The sequence below is a fragment of the Salmo salar genome, chromosome 10 (assembly GCF_965601325.2).
Source record: "Salmo salar chromosome 10, fSalSal1, whole genome shotgun sequence".
In the NCBI taxonomy this organism is placed as follows: Eukaryota; Metazoa; Chordata; class Actinopteri; order Salmoniformes; family Salmonidae; genus Salmo; species Salmo salar.
Window position 1 is genome coordinate 33613733 of NC_138300.1, and position 23610 is coordinate 33637342.

At 44.4% G+C, this 23610-nt stretch overlaps 1 protein-coding gene across 5 annotated transcripts in view; it reads right to left on the minus strand.

The window, feature by feature from the left end:
* Positions 1-14818: 14818 nt before the first annotated feature.
* LOC106560268 (E3 ubiquitin-protein ligase LNX) overlaps positions 14819-23610 on the minus strand; it is an 88169-nt gene continuing 79377 nt past the window's right edge. For all 5 annotated transcript variants that reach the window (XM_014122978.3, XM_014122977.3, XM_014122981.3 and 2 more), the window contains 4 exons: positions 21169-21346; positions 19536-19794; positions 16072-16230; positions 14819-15840 (listed from right to left, as the gene is read on the minus strand). In XM_014122978.3, coding sequence (XP_013978453.3) covers positions 15705-15840; positions 16072-16230; positions 19536-19794; positions 21169-21346 — 732 coding nt within the window. In that variant the 3' untranslated portion in view covers positions 14819-15704. The remainder of the gene's footprint in view (positions 15841-16071; positions 16231-19535; positions 19795-21168; positions 21347-23610) is intronic.

Genomic DNA, 23610 nt, shown 5'->3' on the forward strand with positions numbered 1-23610 from the left:
CTATGGTCTCCCGAGACTGTAATGCTGACGATTTTGATCCCACATACTGAGCCCTACTTCTCTCTCTTCTCTGACGGCCAATAGCCATGGAACCCCAATTGGTCCTCTCTGACCCATTCCTCCTCCTTCGGACTCATCAGCCACACAGGAATGTGCCTCCTCTCTCCGTATTTCTGTACTGCACTCTGTTTTGTACTCCTCTATGACAGTCCGCCTCTAAAGGCACTACAGTTCCTGCATACTGTAGATTGAGTTTTAATGAATTAATGTTTTATGGTGATTATATGCTGGGGCCAGAGGCAGAGTGGTGTGTGGCAGATCTAAACACTGATTAACCATTAAAAACTGTCCACAGTAATAATCCCCAGCTGTAAGGGCCATAGCCAACTCATCCTGCATATATCCATTCACAAATAGACCCATCCATCAGCCTTCTACCACAGGTCCTCATTTACAAGTCGTTCCACAGAGAGAAGCTGGCCAGGCCTGAAAGAGGGAACAGGCGGGAGGTTGGGCACCATCTCTGCCAGAGTATTTATAGATCAGTGTGTTTGGACACACACCTGGTGGGAAGCAGTACTCTTGGACAGGCCTCGAACACCCACTTCACCTTCAGCCTGTACTGAAGTTTTTAGTTGGAACTAAGCGGGCATGGTGCCAGGCCGTGGCGGTGCGGATGGGCAGAGGACCCTGCCAATATCAGTAATACTCTCCCGCCTCCTCATCCCTGGTTGGCAGCCATGTGCTGCGCCTTGACAACGAGCCAGTCACATCAAACAGGAGGGAAATGGAACTCTGAATTTGGAAAAGCTCTTTGATCATTTAAGTTGCCAGACCCTTACCTTCTTTTCTTTTTTTTTACACCTTAAGTTTATTCGCCTTTCTTGTATCGCACATTAAAATGAATGACTTCCTGCGTTGTGTGTTCTGACTGCCAAAGGCTGACTGGCTACTCTCAGTTCAATTGTTAGACTCTATTTGTTCTTATTTTATCTATGAAGTGAATGTTTGCCTCAAGTTTTCCATATGTGTTGTAGAATGTGTGAGCGAGCCACTATTCAGCCACGTGTGGTGTCAACCAGAGGTTTGAGGGGTGAACTGAACATAAGGTCTACGTGGCCTATTAGACCATTGGACAACAAAATCCTAGACCAACTCCAGCCATCAAGGACCACCACAGTCCTGTTTTTAATTTCCCATGGAACGTTCAACTGTATACTGTAGCAATTATTCTGCTGTTATGTCCGTCCAGGTTTAAAATAGATACAGTACTGAATTATCAAAAGATGAGGATGAAAAGTCTAATCAGAGGCACATGAGAATATAAATGTGTTCCTCCTAGAGTGGACTGGGTGTTGCGTGCTATGCTCTGCTCTGCTCTGCGTGCTCAGAGCTCTGCTCTGGAGGCTATGATGGTCGCTTAGCTCTACCGTACCCCACCTTTCCTTCAGGTAGGCCTCTCCTAGAGTACAGAGAGTAGAAATTATAGAGGATTTCACATTCACGTCTAGCAGTGTGAATCCTGGCTTAGGAAGGCCACCAAAAATTCTGAGATTTCCATCCCCAACTACAACATTTTCCGTCAATATAGAACTGCCAAAGGGGGAGGAGTTGCAATCTACTGCCGAGATAGCCTGCAAAGTTCTGTCATACTTTCCAGGTCTATGCCCAAACAGTTCGAGCTTCTAATTTTAATTTTAATCAGTTCACATATGGTGCCCTGGACACCATATGTGAACTGATTGCCCCCCATCTATCTTCAGAGTTTGTTCTGTTAGGTGACCTAAACTGGGATATGCTTAACACCCCAGCAGTCCTACAATCTAAGCTAGATGCCCTCAATCTCACACAAATTATCAAGGAAACCACCAGGTACAACCCTAAATCCATAAACATGGGCACCCTCATAGATATTATCCTAACCAACTTGCCCTCCAAATACACCTCTGCTGTTTTCAATCAGGATCTCAGTGATCACTGCCTCATTGTCTGCATCCGCTATGGATCCGTGGTCAAACGGCCACCCCTCATCACTGTCAAACGCTCCCTAAAACACTTCTGCGAGCAGGCCTTTCTAATCGACCTGGCCCGGGTATCCTGGAAGGATATTGACCTCATCCCGTCGGTAGAGGATACCTGGTCGTTCTTTAAAAGTAACTTCCTCACCATCTTAAATAAGCATGCCCCTTTCAGAAAATGTAGAACTAAGAACAGATATAGCCCTTGGTTCACTCCAGACCTGACTGCCCTCGACCAGCACAAAAACATCCTGTGGCGGACTGCACTAGCATCGAATAGTCCCCGCGATATTGAACTTTTCAGGGAAGTCAGGAACCAATGCATGCAGTCAGTCAGGAAAGCAAAGGTTTGTTTTTTCAAACAGAAATTTGCATCTAACTCCAAAAAGTTTTGGGACACTGTAAAGTTCATGGAGAATAAGAGCACCTCCTCCCAGTTGCCCACTGCACTGAGGCTAGGAAACACTGTCACCACCGATAAATCCACGATAATCGAAGAATTTCAATAAGCATTTCTCTACGGCTGGCCATGCTTTCCTCCTGGCTACCCAACCCCGGCCAACAGCTCCGCACCCCCCGCAGCTACTCGCACAAGCCTCCCCAGCTTCTCCTTCACCCAAATCCAGATAGCAGATGTTCTGAAGGAGCTGCAAAACCAGGGACCCGAAAAAATCATCTGGGCTAGACAATCTGGACCCTCTCTTTCTAAAATGATCCGCCGGCATTGTTGCAACCCCTATTAATCAAATCAAATCAAATTTATTTATATAGCCCTTCTTACATCAGCTGATATCACAAAGTGCTGTACAGAAACCCAGCCTAAAACCCCAAACAGCAAGCAATGCAGGTGTAGAAGCACGGTGGCTAGGAAAAACTCCCTAGAAAGGCCAAAACCTAGGAAGAAACCTAGAGAGGAACCAAGCTATGAGGGGTGGCCAGTCCTCTTCTGGCTGTGCCGGGTGGAGATTATAACAGCACATGGCCTAGATGTTCAAATGTTCATAAATGACCAGCATTGTCAAATAATAATAATCATAGTAGTTGTCGAGGGTGCAACAAGTCAGTAACAAGTCAGTAACAGTCAGTAACACAATTACAATCTGTTCAACCTCTCTTTCGTATCGTCCGAGATCCCTAAAGATTGTAAAGCTGCCGCGGTCATCCCCCTCTTCAAAGGGGGTGACACGCTAGACCCAAACTGTTACAGACCTATATCCATCTTGCCCTGCCTTTCTAAAGTCTTCGAAAGCCAAGTTAATAAACAGATCACTGACCATTTCGAATCCCACCGTACCTTCTCCGCTGTGCAATCCGGTTTCCGAGCTGGTCACGGGTGCACCTCAGCAACGCTCAAGGTATTAAACGATATCATAACCACCATTGATAAAAGACAGTACTGTGCAGCCATCTTCATCGACCTGGCCAAGGCTTTCGACTCTGTCAATCACGTATTTTAGCGGCAGACTCAACAGCCTTGGTTTCTCAAATGACTGCCTCGCCTGGTTCACCAACTACTTCTCAGATAGAGTTCAGTGTGTCAAATCGATGGGCCTGTTGTCTAGTAAAACTAAATGCATGCTTTTCAACCAATCACTGCCCGTACCCGCCTGCCCAACCAGCATCACTACTCTGGACGGTTCTGACTTAGAATATGTGGACAACTACAAATACCTAGGTGTCTGGCTAGACTGTAAACTCTCCTTCCAGACTCATATTAAACATCTACAATCCAAAATTAAATCTAGCTTCCTATTTCACAGCAAAGCCTCCTTCACTCACGCTGCCAAACATACCCTCGCAAAACTGACTATCCTACCGATCCTCGACTTCGGCGATGTCATTTACAAAATAGCCTCCAACACTCTACTCAGCAAAGTGGATGTAGTCTATCACAGCTCTCGTCGGCTGGCCCTCGCTACATATTTGTCGCCAGACCCACTGGTTCCAGGTCATCTATAAGTCTTTGCTAGATAAAGCTCTGCCTTATCTCAGCTCACTGGTCATGATAACCACACCCACCGGTAGCATGCGCTCCAGCAGATATATCTCCCTGGTCATCCTCAAAGCCAAAGCCGCCTTTCCTTCCAGTTGTCTGCTGCCAATGACTGGAACAAATTGCATAAATCACTGAAATTGGAGACTTATATCTTCCTCACTAACTTTAAACATCAGCTATCTGAGCAGCTAACCGATCGCTGCAGCTGTACATAGCCCATCTGTAAATAGCCCATCCAATCTACCTACCTCATCCCCATATTGTTTATATGTACTTTTTGCTCTTTTGCACACCAGTATTTCTACTTGCACATCATCATCTGCACATCTATCACTCCAGTGTTAATTTGCTAAATTGTAATTACTTCGCTACTATGGCCTATTTTTTGCCTTACCTCCTCACGCCATTTGCACACACTGTATATAGACTTTTTTTCTGTTATGTTATTGACTGTACATTTGTTTATTCCATGTGTAACTCTGTGTTGTTTGTGTCGCACTGCTTTGCTTTATCTTGGCCAGGTCGCAGTTCTAAATGAGAACTTGTTCTCAACTGGCCTACCTGGTTAAATAAATGTGAAATAAAAAAAAAATAAAAAAAATAAATAGAGCTGGGAAAGAGAAGGAACTATTACAAATGATATTTCATCAAATGATATTGGCCTTTAATTCAACAGTTCTGTGCAGAAAATAGCATGAGCAAAGATGCCTATTTGTAATACAGACATTTTCACACCCTCAACAACACTAATGGCAAGGATGTAAAGGTCAATGTGTGTGCCAGTGATGCCTCTGGAGCCATGTGTTATAATGAGACATTAGGAGGTTACTTCAGTGGAATAACCCACACTCAGTCATTCACACTATTTCCTGCTTTCCTGCTTTCTTTGACATTTTTCCCAACTTTCATGGGACTTCGAAAATGAGGATATTTCTTTCATAAGAAAATTGGCCAAAACATCTTGAGCTGTGTGTTAGGTGTAAGGGAGGGTCTGAGATGTTTTGCCATATTGAAAAAATACTCAGAAGTCAGCTAAATAATTTTAACACAACTTTGATTCGTTCCCTTTCCCTCCTACAGTGGGCTCAGCTACCTGTTCTAAATATGCTGTTTGAGTTAGATTGGGGTGTTTGTGCAACTGCTGTGTGTCCTAAATATTCTGTTTGAAAGATTTTGATGAACATTTGTTTTGATGAAGCACTACACTCTGAAGTTACATTGTTCATTTATTAAGCTTTCATTGTTAAGTTTCCTTGCAGAAAGTTAAAATGGCTCATTAAGCTGTCCTCACTGCATAATGACTTCTAGATAAGTCATTATGTCATTTTTTCCACATTTTTACTGGAAGCTGAATAATAGAATCAGCTGACTGGCTTGCCTTTTGCCCCTCCTCAGGTGTGTATCATCCTCCTCCTCCCGCCCCGGGTGCCGCAGCAGCCTCCTGAGCCGGAGTATTGGACAGTCCCAAGGCCTGGGAACACTATGCACGGCGGGATAGCGTGTAAGAGCGCCACAAGGAAAGAGACAAAACCAGAGAACACGGACATGAGAAAGAAAGGGAGAGGGAGCACAGCCCTTCTTTCCAGGCTGTCAACAGGTGAGTGATAATCTGAGAAGGAGGTTTTACCTCAGTATTGGCACTAGAACTCTTTATGGAAACACCATGATAATAATGCAATTTGAGTGCTTGTTATCATGAAATATATGTTAATCAATTATCTACACTTTACTCTTTTGCCCTCTCTGTCTCATGTTTTCTCCTTAGTAAACACTTAATTATTCACTCTCTCTCTGTCCTTGTCACATCCTGACCATAGTAGTTGTTATTTTCTATGGTAGAGTAGGTCAGGGCGTGACAGGGTGTGTTTGTCTATGTTTTGTATTTCTATGTTCAGTTTCTAGTTTGGTATTTCTATGTTGGTTTTGTTTGGTATGATCTCCAATTAGAGGCAGTCGGTTGTCGTTGTCTCTAATTGGAGGTCATATTTAAGTTGATGTTTGTCCCACCTGTTTTTTTGGTGATTCATTCTTGAGTAGTGTGTTTTCTCTCTGCGTCACGGTTTGTTGTTTTGTGCATTCAAGTATTTCGTGTTTGCATTTTGTTTCACGGTAATAAAATATGTGGAACTACGAACACGCTGCATTTTGGTCCGATCCTTTGAACAGCCGTGACAGTCCTCCCTATGGGCCCCTCTCTCTCATCCTCGTCCTCACCACACACTCCATTGACTCCACTGTGGGGCAGTGCAGAGTGCAGACAGGTCTGAGCTGATCCAGTTTTGCCAGCTGTAATACTGTAGGCTGCTGGGTGCTGGTACTGTAGGTGCTGGTCCATTTCACCAGTCTGGCCTGGCATTCCCTCACACATGTGCAGCAGGCAGAGAGAAAGCGACAGCAGAGGAGGGAGCGAGAGGGAAAATCAGAGAGGAGAAGGAAAGAGGACAGAATAGACAGGAGAGGAACACTGTCTGCAGTCCTCCAGACTAGAGGGTTGTCAGGTGCTAGTGTTGGGGAAGTGGAGTGGATGTGCATGGGTGTTGTACTGGCTCTGGCACTGCGGTAGGAGTTGGGTAGTGAGTGGAACCCCTGGTTGTCTGCAACCCTGTCTGCAACCCCTGGTTGTCTGCAACCCCTGGTTGTCTGCTCTAGAGCTGCTGCCGCCACAGGGGGCAGAATAGAGCTGGGAAAGAGAAGGAACTATTATAAAACACACAGGCTGTCTGGTGTTGAGGGGCCAGCAAGAGGAATGGGTAGAGATGGAGAGATCACAACACATTCAGTCAGTGAAGGAGATGCAGAGAGCAATATAGAGAAAGTTGTATTCTTTCAACCAAATGTCCCAGTGTTTTCCAGTCCAGTAGATCTGTGCAGGGTCTCTGCTGCTCTCTTATTGATGAGCCCCGTCTGTCTTCTCTGTACTGGAGCTCTCTGCTGATGACCAGCTGATGACAAGTACCCATGTGATCCAAGCACATGTGCAATGCACAAACACACACCATACAGTACACACACAGTAGGGCTCACACACACCGTACAGTACACACATAGTAGGGCTCACACACACCGTACTGTACACACACAGTAGGTCTCACACACACCGTACAGTACACACACAGTAGGGCTCACACACACCGTACAGTACACACACAGTAGGGCTCACACACACCGTACAGTACACACACAGTAGGGCTCACACACACCATACAGTACACACATAGTAGGGTTCACACACACAGTAGGGCTGGGATGATACCAGTATCGCATTATTTCTTCCATGGCAAAAATGAAAACACAAAGCAGATATCATGGCACAAAGCGAGACCCAGATGCAGACACAGGAGGCAGATGGTTGGAGTCTTACAATGTTTATTAATCCAAAGGGGTAGGTGGGGAATGGTCGTGGACAGGCAAAAAGGTCAAAACCAGATCAGAGTCCAATAGGTACCGAAGGGCAGGCAGAATCAAGGTCAGGGCAGGCAGGATGATCAGGCAGGCAGGAAAGTAGTCCAGAGTCAGGCAGGAGTCAGAACTGGGAGGACTATAAAAAGAGAATAGAAAAGGAGTATGGTAAAAGCACGCTGGTTGACTTGACTAGACATACAAGACGAATTGGCACAGAGAGACAGGAAACACAGGGATAAATACACTGGGGAGAATAAGCGACACCTGGAGGGGGTGGAGACAGTCATAGGAACAGGTGAAACAGATCAGGGCGTGACAGCAGACTAAACTCTTTTTTTCTTTAATGCTGTATGTAAACTATTGTGTGCTATAGCTTTAAAAATAAAAAAATGTGACTCTGGAGGACAAAATAATGATGTTTGTTTCCAACATTAGGGCTGTTTTCCTAAAGGTGTTAAATCCGCTTCATATTTTGTTTCCTTGCCATGATACTAACGCGCATCGAGATACTGGTATCGTCCTGGCCCTAACGCACACACACACACACACACACACACACACACACACACATACACACACACACACACACACACACACGCCCTACATTTCCACAGCACACTCAGATTGACCAGTAGCTAGATGTGTCATTAATTCATATCAACTCGGACAAATGCCAAGTATGACACACATACGGCCTCTTGCCTCTTACTCACACTCCTCCTCATGCCCACAATATCATGCAGCTTATCAACCTACACATTCACACTGTCCCTCCTACACACGCTATGACTATGTTCTTCTTAATCTAGTGTCTCTCTGTCTCAACTCTTTGCTGCAGTGGGTCGTGCTGAGGATCATATTGGGGACAGCTGTGTTCCAGGTTATATGAGGGAAGTGGGACATATGGGCAGCTGGGAAGCTGTGATGTAACCACAGGAGGAGAGGAGGAAGTCAGGGAGGGAGGGACAGCCATGTGTGTGACAGGCCCACTGGGACAGACAGACAGATCTGGCACTGTGGTTCTGTTCTGGTCCCCATGGAGAGCTCCGGTTTACCTGTCTCTCTCCCAGGATGTTAAGACCTCCAGGGTGTTGGGGTGTGTGCGCACTAGGGTTGAATATTTTCCCGAAATTTTACAAATGTTCCAGCCTGAGATTATATCACTTTTCTTCCAGGTAACTCGGTGTGTCATTCAAAAGCATATAAATATGTCTGGATTTGATTAGGGCTTTGATCAGCATGAACATTCAAACCTGATGCTACCTGAGCCTGATGATACATATATTAAATACATTTTAGGAGCCCTACATTAACAACATTTAATGAGCCCAAGCCCCAAATAGCCCAAATTATTGTGCCGTTATCCAATACATATATGATATAGGCTACTGCACATTATGCACGTCATAAAAACATAAAACCCCATAGATGTAGCTAGATATATGATCTCTTGGGTAAATAAATGAAACTAGCTCCAGTAAGCTTTGTTTTTATAGTGTGAACTGTATTACTGTACTGTGTTGTTTAATATTGACTGGAATAACGTCATGATAGAGCAGAAGAGAACATGTGTTTCTAGTGCAGCACATGCACACGATTTGATTTTAATTTTTGAAATATAATAGGCCCTATTTGTATAAATAGTAGGCTGTCTTATATATACACCTTACATAATATTTCCCTTAATGTTATTAGCCTACCTCCTCTTTCTCTCTCTATTGTTGCTTCATTCATTCCTCGCTTTCAACAGTTAAATGAAATACATTTTGTTGTCATTCTGATGACATCCTTGAATAATATTAGACTAGAATTAGATGCAGAAGGCTTTCACTTCTCTTCACGAAGATTGAATGGTCATGGGTCTGAATAAATAACTGCTTTAGCCTACTGTCGTCGCACGCGTTCACTCTTCTTTCAAACTACCCGTGAGTTCTATTGGCGGCTGTATTTAACATTCAGCAAAAAAGAGCTTGCGTCCCTCTTTAAATAGTCTATTGGTATAAGAAATACCAATACCAATATTCTAGTCCAGCTTTTCCTGCATGGGACTCCAAGATCTAAGGAGCGCTTTTAAGGAGAGAGGCCAGCGAAGCTCATGTACGTGTGTATTGCGCAAGAGACAGAAGCTATAAGTTAGAAACTTATTATGCATTACCCATCATTAATTAGCTAAATATAAGGCTAATACTGCATTGAATATATTACCTGAAAGAGATAGGCTAGGACATCTATATATAAGGCTATATATTTTAGTTGATGGAGCGACTGCGAGAGAGTGTTTGTGCATGCACGATAAAGCAACGATATTCGAGTGATAGGCTGTTTTAAAACTCTGCAGCTGCAATAAAAAATATAGATTCTTTAAAATAAAAAAACAAGTTGACCCCCCTCTTTTTATTAGCAAATGTAGGCCTACCTGTCACAAGAGAAAAGTTACCATGATGAGATGATCGTTCTACATGCATTGTGAACTACACTCCATACTGAGATGGGCTGTCTGTCAATGAATACGGCAGCACAGTATTGTTTCTTATCGATGGCGGTTACGATATCGTTTAGGACCTTGAGCGTGGCTGAGGTGCACCCATGACCAGCTCTGAAACCAGATTGCATAGCGGAGAAGGTGCGGTGGGATTCGAAATGGTCGGTAATCTGTTTGTTGACTTGGCTTTCGAAGACCTTAGAAAGGCAGGGTAGGATAGATATAGGCCTGTAGCAGTTTGGGTCAAGAGTGTCCCCCCCTTTGAAGAGGGGGATGACCGCAGCTGCTTTCCAATCTTTGGGAATCTCAGACGACACGAAAGAGAGGTAGAACAGGCTAGTAATAGGGTTTGCAACAATTTCGGCAGATAATTTTAGAAAGAAAGGGTCCAGATTGTCTAGCCCGGCTGATTTGTAGGGGTCCAGATTTTGCAGCTCTTTCAGAACATCAGCTGACTGGATTTGGGAGAAGGAGAAATGGGGAAGGCTTGGGCGAGTAGCTGTGGGGGGTGCAGTGCTATTGACTGCGGTAGAGGTAGCCAGGTGGAAAGCATGGCCAGCCGTAGAAAAATGCTTATTGAAATTCTCAATTATAGTGGATTTATCGGTGGTGACAGAGTTTCCTATCCTCAGTGCAGTGGGCAGCTGGGAGGAGGTGTTCTTATTCTCCATGGACTTTACAGTGTCCCAGAACTTTTTTGAGTTTGTGTTGCAGGAAGCACATTTCTGCTTGAAAAACCTAGCCTTAGCTTTTCTAACTGCCTGTGTATATTGGTTTCTAACATTCCTGAAAAGTTGCATATCATGGGGGCTGTTCAATGCTAATGCAGAACGCCACAGGATGTTTTTGTGTTGGTTAAGGGCAGTCAGGTCTGGAGAGAACCAAGGGCTATATCTGTTCCTGGTTCTAAATTTCTTGAATGGGGCATGCTTATTTAAGATGGTGAGGAAGGCATTTAAAAAAAATAACCAGGCATCCTCTACTGACGGGATGAGGTCAATATCCTTCCAGGATACCCAGGCCAGGTCGATTAGAAAGGCCTGCTCGCTGAAGTGTTTCAGGGAGTGTTTGACAGTGATGAGTGGAGGTCGTTTGACCGCTGACCCATTACGGATGCAGGCAGTGAGGCAGTGATCGCTGAGATCTTGGTTGAAAACAGCAGAGGTGTATTTAGAGGGCAAGTTGGTTAGGATGATATCTATGAGGGTGCCCGTGTTTACGGCTTTGGGGTGGTACCTGGTAGGTTCATTGATAATTTGTGTGAGATTGAGGGCATCAAGCTTAGATTGTAGGATTGCTGGGGTGTTAAGCATGTCCCAGTTTAGATCACCTAGCAGCATGAGCTCTGAAGATAGATGGGGGGGCAATCAGTTCACATATGGTGTCCAGAGCACAGCTGGGGGCAGAGGGTGGTCTATAGTAGGCGGCAACGGTGAGAGACTTGTTTTTAGAGAGGTGGATTTTTAAAAGTAGAAGTTCAAATTGTAGCCTTCCCTGTGGCTCAGTTGGTAGAGCATGGTGTGTGCAACGCCAGGGTTGTGGGTTTGATTCCCACGGGGGCCAGTACAACAACAAAAAATAGCATGAAATGATAATGAAATTGATGTATTCACTACTGTAAGTCGCTCTGGATAAGAGCATCTGCTAAATGACTAAAATGTAAGTGGAAAAATGTTTGGGTACAGACCTGGATAGTAGGACAGAACTCTGCAGGCTATCTCTGCAGTAGATTGCAACACTACCCCCTTTGGCCGTTCTATCTTGTCTGAAAATGTTGTCGTTAGGGATGAAGATTTCATAGTTTTTGGTGGTCTTCCTAAGCCAGGATTCAGACACTGCTAGGACATCCGGGTTGGCAGAGTGTGCTAAAGCAGTGAATAAAACAAACTTAGGGAGGAGGCTTCTAATGTTAACATGCATGAAACCAAGGCTATTACGGTTACAGAGGTCATCAAAAGAGAGCGCCTGGGGAATAGGAGTGGAGCTAGGCACTGTAGGGCCTGGATTCACCTCTACATCACCAGAGGAACAGAGGAGTAGTAGGATAAGGGTATGGCTAAAAGCTATGAGAATTGGTCGTCTATGACGTCCGGAATAGAGAGTAAAAGGAGCAGGTTTCTGGGGGCGATAAAATAGCTTCAAGGTATAATGTACAGACAAAGGTATGGTAGGATGTGAATACAGTGGAGGTAAACCTAGGCATTGAGTGATGATGAGAGAGATATTGTCTCTACAAACATTATTGAAACCAGGTGATGTCATAGCATGTGTGGGTGGTGGAACTGAAAGGTTGGATAAGGTATAATGAGCAGGGCTAGAGGCTATACAGTGAAATAAGCCAAAAAACACTAACCAGAACAGCAATGGACAAGGCATATTGACATTAAGGAGAGGCATGCTTAGCCGAGTGATCATAAGGGTCCAGTGAGATTCAGACAGCTAGCCGGGCCATAGGTAGCAAGCTGGCAGAAGATGGAGGGAGGTCTGTTTTTAGCCACCTCGTGCGTTTCCGTCTGTAGATTAGTGGGGTTCCGTGTGGTAGAGGGGACCAATCCAATTGGCAAAATAGTTATAGTTATAGTGGCCCAAGAAAATAGTCCGATAGACCTATTCAGATAGCAGCCAATAAGACAGCTAACGATTAGCTGGCCGCAGATGGGCGTTCAGGTTACGTTGCGACGGAGGGGCCAGTTTGATAACTCCATGAAAGTCTACCAACGGTATCTATTTTCAGTATAAACACTTTAGTAGTGAATTACATTTTCTGTGTGTATGTTGCTAGCAGAGTAGAGGCTCTTCCCTTCTGGCGTATGTAGAGGTGTCAGTGGCATGTGTTCTGGTTACATACTGCTCTTTAAAGGGCTCTGCTTAGCACCACTGATACCCTCTGAGTTACATCCTGACTGGGACAGCCCTCTCTGGGCACCAGCCTCTGGTGTTTGGGAGTTAGCACCTAGGCTTACACTCTGACTAATGCAACACAGAACAGTCCCACTCAAACCCTCACACATTTAGAGTCACTGGCACATCCCTCCTTCAATCTCTCCCTCTCTGTCGCTTCTGGCCAGTGCAGGCAGCCCGGGCAGCTGGCTGGCCATTTGGTGAACACTTGTCCTCTGAATGTGATCTCATCACATCCCTGTAGCTCAGTATGGAGGGGCTTGTCATCTCTCCAGCTGGCAGGGCATCACACACACACACACGCACACACACACACACACACACACACACACACACACACACACACACACACACACACACACACACACACACACACACACACACACACACACACACACAGGGATTGTATTAGTGTTCTGGGTGTTATTAATGGTAACCAATATGTAAGTGACACAAACGTTATTTTTCTGTGTTAATAGAGACTGAATTTGGAAACACATTCTTGATCCCCAGGCTTAGAGGAACACATAGCTCATTCTCTCGCATACACTTACAACGTTTTCCTGTATGAAACCTGCACTATGAAACGAACACTTCTTCATTCAGTGACAGTGACTCTGTGTGAAGTGGGTATAAGTGTGTTAGTGCTAACAACTGTGGAAGACTGCAAACAGGCCCTCAGGTCTGCACTCCCGCTGCTAAGAGAACTCCCAGTGCCCAAATATTTAATGAGTCCTTCAACTCCACTGCTCTCTCTTCTCTTTTCTCTCTCTCTGCTTTGGCAAGGGTGTTTTTCACGTTCCAATTGGATGAGCTGTCTATGTCAGATGGCTTTTGAGCACCATATGTGTCTATTTGTAAAGTTGATGCACATGTGTATTCTCTCTACTTAGAGAAACTGACACTTTAAGAGACTGGAGGTGCACATCTGTTTCAGTTTCTGTCACTATGTCCAGCATAAAATACCCCTCCACCGTGTGTGTGCGCGTACATGTGTCCGTGTGTGACAAAGAGAGTGCTGGGGGGGGGGGGATTAGTGAATGATGGTGTGAAAGAGTGTTGCCCTGTGGGACCAGGAGTCCTCCAGTAAATAATGGAGCGGTTTGTTGAGCCCAGAGGGGGGCTGCTTTCATCTAAAGGTCACAGGAGGACAAAGGTGGGCTTTGTGTTCACCACAGGATGCTATTAAACTAAAGCCAAACAGAGAGCCTTGTGGGTAAAGGTGCTGCTATCATCTGGTCCCCTGGGCCCAGCATTTCTACAGAAATGACCCTGCAACACACGAGGAGAGAGAGCAGAGAAAATGGGACAATAGAATGTTACCTGGCTTATCGCACTACTTCTGCCACTCTCTAGTTTCCATTGTCCAACAAGAAGACTGTTTCAGTGATGTCCAGTGAGGAAGCAGTGTTTGTGGTTATTGACCAGTCAGTTGTTGTTGCAGTGAGGAGAAGTGGCACCGGTACAGGGACTACGGGGAGATGAGACACCGAGAGAAGAAAGACAGAGACAAAGAGGGGAGACATGCAGTCTCACGCAGGTACAACACACACACTCCTACACACATTGTTGAGGTAGACAGTGTAAGCAACCAGTGATTGTCTGCGTCTGTTAACAGTAGCAGCAGGAGGAGGCATGAGAGTAAGGATGGGGACAGCCAACCTATCTGAGCCCACAGTGACTCTCACCAGCCAATAGAGGCCCCGGTGTGACCCTCATGCATTCTGTTTAACCTGTCAGAGACTGGACGGCTTCCCTTGATATTAATATGTTTTAGTTTACATTGAAGGTGAAAAACCAAATAATTGTTTTGTTTACGTTGAATACAACCTGTATATTTTGTCTCACCTGAGAGAGGTTTTGTTTTGTTGTATTTAAGAGATAGGTTTGGATAAAGGAGCTGACTGGACCTCAGCTGAATAGTTAGTATTTCAGTGAGCTGTGCTAAATAATATCTTATCCCAGGTTATTTAATGTGAACCCAAACCCCCAACCCTTGCCAAAGCGCTCAGACAAGTGTCCTTTTCCAATGACTTTATTGATTATTTTACCAAAGGTACCATCAGATATACTACGCAGGCCGAAGCATGTGACAGAACCGCGTTAAATGGCCCTAGACCAGACACATCCACGGAAACACAGAAACCAAGTCAGGTTTTTTTTTCTTTTCAAAAGTAGGAAAATCAGTAAGGCCTCCACGATGTCACCTTAATATTACTTTTAACAGATTATGAACACATTTTTACTTAATTGTTTTTACTATACTTTTGCCAGTGGTTTGATAATTTAGCAACAGCTTCTGAAAACATCTCAACACAAATGACTACTTGGCAATGTGTCTTCAGTCCAACAGATGAAGATGATAACCACTGTTAGTACAAACGTAATAAAGCCTATACTGAAAGGCCATCAAACAAACATTGAAAGAAATAGAAACATAGTACAATTGCTTGAATCAGTATTATTTTAGATAGCCAACATTTACAATAAAGAAATGTGAGTCCAATTAAATGCATACTCTAACATAGAACCAATGGAATTGGCAACTTGTGTCCCCTCCCAACCACCCACCCCCCTCATTGGATGCGTTGTCATCGAACAAGCCTCTCCTCCAATCAGATTGCTCTGAGCATCCCAGGGGTAGGGCCACAGATCCAGCTCCTCCCAGCTCAGTGTCTCTGGGGGGTTTGGTCAAATTCCAGTCACATGGATGGTTGGCCTCCTCTGAACTCCTGGCAAAGTCTCAGCTGTCCATCAGGAGTCCGGGTTCTTAAGGCCCGCCTTCCATAGCTACATCACTAGTGAAAGCCCATCCCATACGGTTGGGCTCAGTGTTGTAATCCAGTTAAAAGCTCCGCCCACATTCCTGGGTCAGTGTTGGCCCCTCCCTGTGGCTGCAGCGGGGCTACAGCAGGCTTCCGGGCCAGGACACGATGGTCAGGGTGATTCTGCCCCGCAGCTCCTTCAGCAGACGCACCAGGGCTGTGTGGGTCATCCCCCACGTACTCTTGCCATTCACCTCCAGCAGAATGTCCCCACATCTACACACACAGAAATGGGGGGGTTAATGCAGGGTTTAACAACCATAGAGATGGACTCAGTATAGTAAAGGAGGCCCATATAGCAATGCTAGCAGTGTGTAAATACAAGACTACTGTAACGATTAGGTAAATACTGGATATAATTTGTCACAGAAAAATAGAAAATTCAGCAGACATGCAGTGATATAGGTCCTCTGGCCAGTGTGTGAGATATAGGTTAGTAGTCTGTACCGTATCCTGCCGTCGTTGTAGGCTGGTGTGCCCTCCACGATGGAACGGATGAAGAAGGACTGATTGCAGTTGACCTCCTCCTGCCCCCCCACGATGCTGAAGCCCAGGCTGCCTGAGGTGCTCCGGCGCAGCACAATGTCTTTGCAGCAGTACAGGTGCCTGCAAGGGACAAAAAGGGGGATTAGGAAATCTCTAGACTGCTGCCAGCATTCAAATGTGTGCCCATCCTGTACTGTTTGCACATATGCAGCAGTGAGATTGCAGAGTCCCGTGGCAGTCTGTCATAAAAAAACAACGGCTTGGCTGTCATTCAATGAGAATGGAGACATGACTTTTCCCCCCAGCTGAGGCAGAGCTGTGAAAATACAGTGCTGAGAAGGGAGGGATTTCAATATCAGTCTCTCACACTGCCCGGGGGTGAGGGAAAATTGCATTCAAATCCTGTTGGAACTGTTGCCCATTTGGACTGAATTCCCATGGTGATTCACTAGTTGGTTTTCACTTTTCTAATCAATTTTGCTGGTTGGGGAGAAATTGAGTTTCTATTTTACTCCAGTAGTTAAATAAATAATTACAGTAAGGGCAGGTTTTTTACCAGCAGTGGCAGATCTATAGAGAAATGGACATACCCAGGGATGCAAACTAAGAATAAAAGTTTGGGGGGGGGGGGGGGGCTTTGGTTCACTCTGGCTGTAAACGAGTGATGCGCATTTGTAAGCGAACGAATGATGCGTGTTTGGTTGTAAGTGAACGAGTGATGCGCGTTTGGAGCAATACTGGCTGTATCCAAGGCTCAGCCAATCGTTCACTTAACAACAGAATGCAGCACGCGACTGAAGAAAGAAGAGACAACCAATTTGCTAGTTACAGAATCTGCGTACGCTCTGGAAAGACAGCAGTAGGGTGCCAAGGCAGTTTGCCAGTTACAGCAGTGCATCCCTGAACAATAACGAAGAGGTAGGTGAGAAGCCTGACCACAGAGACAGGTGAGAAGGTGATGAAGTGTGCTTCATGAGCTGTAACCGAAAAACCACTGGCATTTGAAAAGTTTAAGGTGAGGGAGAAAGTGTGGTGGAACAATTAATGTTAGCATTGTTAAGTATCTTGCTATAGTAGCTGGGTTGAATTCTCTGTTAGCTAGCCAGAGAAATGTTGAGCAACATTAGCCAACTTAGCTGATCAAATAATTGAGTTTATTGTTTGAAAATTAGCTGGCTAATAAAGTCAGACAGCTAGCTAGCTAACGTTACAACATCAGATGAGCTAACGTTAGTAACCCCACCAATACGCTATAATATTAACTGGCATACGACTCCTTGCCGTTCGTAAAGTTATAACACGTTAGTTGCTTACTGGGCCCTGGCAATCTGTGTGAAATGTTAACTAGTTAACTAGCTAACGAATTAACTACCATCTGTGAACTAATGTTTTCCCTCTACAGTATGTGGTTAATTTTCAGAATGAGAGAATTTGGTAAAAATGAGGTGTTGCTTGTTAAACAAGTGGATTCAGGGATCAAGTGTATCTGGAGCTGGGCCTGGCTTATGCTGGATGCCAATAGAGGTGAAAGAAACGCCACACACTTTCCCTCTTTCAATACAGTGGATAAAAAGGGGTATGCCAGGTGTACTCTCTGCCTGAAAGAGATCAATTATGCCAAAAAAAGGTATCATGCTCTGCTGGCACATTGTAGAACAGATGTCCACAGGCATAAAGTGAACAATGTAATAACGTGCAGTGTAGCCCAAAGATATTGCTTTTGTTGTGTTGAACTTGACAGTAACACTTGTGTCAGTGAGGGGGGATTATTACATTTTTTACTCAGTGAACGTTATTTTTGCACACATGTAGCCTTGATCGATGTCTACTGTAGTGGCCACTATAATAGAGCAAAAATAGAATGCCTGTTTATTCTATTCTACTTTTTTCCCAAGTGCAATATTTAGATGTGTGTGGTCACAAGCATTCTATTATAAAGGCTGTCATGGCTAACTGCAATATTAGTGTATTGTTTTTTCTCAAGACTTGAGTGTCATTTGCAGTAAAGTCTTGGCAACAAATAACAGTGGATTGCTTTCTTTACATTTTTTAGCTCTGTTAGGTTCACATTAACCACTTTTTATTTTACACACAGAGACTGATCATGTAGATCATATTCTTTGTTGTTTAATTAGTTAAACCTGCATTTCTCCCTAGCAGGGATTTTTTTGCATGTTTCAGTGCAAAAAAAAGTATCACCTTTTTGGGCCCTCACCAGTTTGCATCCCTGGGCATACCCCTCGCTCTGCCATAATCTGAACTCTATCCAAACGAGAGACATGGAAGGGGTTTAATCCCTCAATCCAACACCTCTGCCACACATCACACCCCAGGAGATGGGAAGACTTGTCTGATGAGCAAATCAACTTTAAAGATGGCAAGGTGAGCCATTTAAAAGAGAGTGATGGAGAGTGTCAGAGCGTGTCCACATGGGATGGAGAGTGTCAGAGTGACCACTTTCTGAGACTGGGATGTGAGGAAGAGGATGAGCAAGAGACTGAAGGCCATGGCGAGAAGGCCAGACGCTGTATACACTAGTCTATTCATCATTATAAACTGGGTGGTTCGAGCTCTGAATGATGATTGGCTGACAGCCGTGTTATATCAGACCGTATACCACGGGTATGACAGAACATTTTATTTTTACTGCTCTAATTACATTGGTAACCAGTTTATAATAGCAATAAGGCACCTCAGGGTTTGTGGTATATGGCCAATATACCACGGCTAAGGGCTGTATCCAGGCACTCCACATTGCATTGTGTGTAAGAAGATCCCTTAGCAGTGGTATACTGGCTATGTACCACACCCCTCGTGCCTTATTGCTTAATCCTGTCATCACCCTCCTTCTCCCCTTCCCTCTGTCCTATAATGGCCTTGTAATGTAGCCTGTTACCTCTTTAGGTCTCTCTGTACCCTCCAATATCTGTTGGCTAGTGCTTTTCATTAAGGGCCTTCACTTCAAGTAGCAAGCCAACACCTAACTATGTTCATCAACTCATTAAGTACATTGTTCTGTCAAAGGGGGCTTAAAAATATGCCAAACAGAGGCTATTGGTGTCTGGGCAACAGTATGGTTAAGACTGCGTCCTAAACGTTGTGAGTGTAGTGTATATAATTATCATTCCTCCTCTCCCATCTGGCCCGGTCAAACACTGAGCTGGTCAGGGCAGAAGAGACTGAGATTGGAGAAGAGAACATTTGTGCATTTGACATTTTAGTCATTTAGCAGACACTCTTATCCAGAGCGACTTACAGTTAGTAGATTCATCTTAAGATAGCTAGATGAGACAACATATCACAGTCATGGTACATTTTTCTTCAATAAAGAAGTTATCAGCAAAGATGGTGCTAGTAGAACAAGACAAGTGCAAGGTTTCTGAGATATAGAATAAGAAGGCTAGCTGAGGGGTACTGCTACTCACCTGGGCAGCTGCAACCATGACACCCACAGTGGGGAGTAGTCATCGGTGTGTGGCAGCGTGGCGAGGCTCTGCTTGGTGCTGTCGGTGGGCGAGGGTGAGAGGCAGGGTGGCGAGGGGAACTCTGGCTGGCTCTCCTCCGGAGGCCTCATCTCCAGGACCTTGAGCACCACGGGGGATGTGGTGTTCTTCAGGTTGGCCACAGCCTCGCCCCGCGTCACCCCCGTCAGGTCCAGCCCGTTAACGTTCAGCAGGATGTCACCTGCAGGCAGAGGGGAGGACAGAACACAGCACCACTCAGCACAGTGTTGTTGCCATGACCACTGTCTGATTCTGATGCCTTTCAAAAGCAAAAGTTCCCAGAGACAAGGACTCGTCTCGTCTGCCTATTGAATATTCAATCTTCTCTCGCAGGAACACAAAGCAGTGGGACCAAATAATTTCCAGATAATCAAAGTGGGCTTAGACAGTGCTGTACACATATCACTGCACCGCAGCACACTGCACAGTCAGCTGGAGTGGAGGCTCGTTCAAAGGACAACATCCACCCCCTTTGATTAGGATGCACTATGCAAATACACACACATGCTAGGGTACAATCTGGTTCATTATTATGTAGACAGCTGTATACACAAACATATGCATGTTACTGATACACACAGGAATACACACTCAGAATTATGCTTTTGATAAAGGCTAGGGGAATAACACTAAATATCATACACACATTCTCTCTCTCTCTCACACACACACACGTAGAGTATTGTGTATTCAGAAGAACAGACAGGTGGTACACCCTGGCCTGGTCTCTCTGTACTGTGGTTATCTGAGGCGGATCCCTAGGATGAGTAGTTCTGGGTTTAAATGCCTCCACTGCCCTTTGATGTCTGGCCCAGCACAGAGAGCTCCCTCAGATGTTCTGACATCCCACACCCAGACACCCAGACACCCACACACCCAGACACCCACACACCCACACACCCACACACACACACACACACACACCCACACACACACACACACAGCAGTATATAGCCGTAACAGGCCTGCCACAAGTGTATCCAATCATTTCGGGAGTCTGTTTGTGTTTGGTCTATTTCAGAGTTGACTGATTTTGTATAATGAGCTGATAAAATGCAGCCTGTCATTTCCTCTGGAACCTACTTAACAAAATCTGAGTTTGGTGTGTGTGTGTGTGTGTGTGTGTGTGTGTGTGTGTGTGTGTGTGTGTGTGTGTGTTATACTTAATTTGGCGAGCCCTGAACAGTAACCACCCTTGCGTTTCCTGTTGAATAAATAAGCTTGGTAATGTTTCTTCTCAATCACCCTGTCTGTTCTACACAAGGGACATGTCACACACACACACACACACATGACGCCTGTCTGCAGTACCAGCTCTGGCATCATGAAGACCAGCAGGGACTGCATGGAACAGAGAAACTATCAAAGTCAATATTGGAGCAAATCAGGTAAATGTTAGCTAAATTCCCTGCCAGAACATTGGATTTGATTTACTGTATGACTGAGTGAGAGTGTAAGAGAGAGAGAGACTGTGCGTGAGTGTTTATAATTATGAGTGTGTGGAACGGTGTGAGTGTGAGACTGTGATGTTTAAGGTTTATCACCAGGCTGGTACCTTTGCGGATGGATCCCTCCTGTCCCACCACTCCGTTGGGGTCCACGTTAGTGACGTAGACAGGGAGGTCCCAGCCGCGGGAGGACATGCCCCCTGCCACTGTCATCCCCAGGGAGTCATGGGGCTCCTTGGCCAGCGTCACCGTCTTCTCATAACATGCCGGCTTCTCACATGAGTCCTGCAGAGGGGACAAGACAGAGGGGAGGGGTGCAATGTGAGAAATGTTAAGGGTTAAACTGTAATAGATGTGTTTATAATAGAGTGCTTCTCGGTGAACTTCTTATGGATCATTGAGACGCTAGCGTCCCACCTCGACAACATCTGGTGAAATTGCAGAAAGCGAAATTCAAATGACAGAAATCGTAATATTAAACGTTCATGAAAATACAAGTGTCATATATCATTTAAAATCTTAACTTCTTGTTAATCCAGCTGTGTTGTCAGATTTCAAAAAGGCTTTACGGCGAAAGCACACTATGCGATTATCTGAGGACAGCGCCCTGCACACAAAAGCATTACATACATTTTCCAACCAAGGAGAGGCTTCACGAAAGTCAGAAATAGCGATAAAATAAATCACTTACCTTTGAAGATCTACATCTGGTTGCAATCACAAGGGTCCCAGCTACATAACAAATGGTCATTTTGTTCGATAAAGTCCTTCTTTATATCCCAAAAAAAGTATGTTTCATTGGCGCGCTAGACTCAGTAATCCACCGGTTTCCCTCGTTCAAAATGCATACAAATTAATCCTGTAAGTTATCAATATTCTTCCAAACATATCAAACAATGTTCCTAATCAATCCTCAGGTACCCTGATATGTAAATAAAGGATACAATTTAAGACGGAGACCATTACCGGAGATAAATAACGAAATACGCGCACTCACCGGAACGCGCAACAAACACTACAGCCAAAATGGGAGCCACTTACTAAAACCACAAATTCTAGCTAATTTTTCAAAAAACAAGCCTGAAACTCTTTCTAAAGACTGTTGACATTTAGTGGATCCCTAGGAACTGCAATCTGGGAGGTATTCCGTTCATATTCCCAATGACAGCCATAGTAATCAAGGGTGAGCTGAAAAAAATAATGTATGGATGGGCCTGAGTAACAGGCAGTTTACTTTGGGCACCTCATGCATCCAAACTTCCGAATACTGCCCCCTAGCTCAAATAAGTTAAGGGTTAAACTGTAATAGATGTGTGTTTACAATAGAGTGTTTATCGGTGTTGTTTGTTTGCGTCCAATGTGTTTTCTTGTGTTGTGTGTGAGAATGAGTGTTTAAGGCTAAGTATGTGATGTTCAGTATGGTTTAGAATGTGCGTGTGTGTGTGTGCGTGCGTGCGTGTGCGTGTGTGTGTGTGTGTATTTTTGTGTCTCTAATTGTATCTCTGTGCCTGTGTTCAAATTAAAGGATTGTACAGTACGGTCCTGTTTTTCTTCCAGTAAAACAAGGATTGCTGACGGCCATGGAGTTCCTTCCAAGGCTTGGCCTGGTTTCCCTCCAACAGACACAAACACAACCACTAGAAGCCAACTTCATTAAGACCAATATTAAAACACAATATGAAGCCAACTTCATTAAGGGGGCAGTGTAGTTAAACACATGATTTCCAGTTTTTCTAATGATATTTCCACATTTTGAGGTCGAAATAACACTCTGAAATTGTGAAAACAATGATAATGACCTTTTTGTGTAAGAGCTGAGGCACGTTCAACAAGGGGAATAGTTTGCAAAAGTTTGCTAATGTTAACTTACGCTCGTGAACATAATAATAAAAAAATAAAAAACAGTTTGTGGCAAGCGTTCGCACACATAAGCTAAAAGCCCGAAGAGGTAGTGTGTGGTGAACAGAAAATTTACTGGGTTTAAGTAAATGTATATTATTTACATACTGTATGTATTGAATAACTACACGTTATAGACATATGAATCATGTATGATTTTTCTTCATTGCTTCTATTTGTTTTCACATTGTTTTTGTTTTGTTTTTCCATCTTATTTGACCCTCTTCTTGGCGAGGCGAGGAGATGCACAACAAGATTGTCGGGCTACTGATTTAAAGGTAGTTAGCCAGCCACGCCAACTTGTACAGTAGCCTAGCTACTATCACAAAATCATTATAGCAAGTGTGTCATTACTTAACTAGATACCCAAATGTTAATTTTCTTGTTGATCAAGAATTGGATATTGATGATGGAGAAAAGCCTAGGTGAGGATTAACGTTAGCTACATTATGCGATCTAACTAAGTTACCTAGCTAACGTAATAGTTTCCCCTTTCATCTGTGGTTAGGTGTTACACAATATTGTTGTCAAGTTATGAAGACTAGTTATCTATATCTGGATTTAACAAAGTAGCTATGAATTAGCTAACTCGATCACCTTGAGGCCCTTTTTATAGCCGCTATGCACTAGCCACATCAGTTTGTACTATG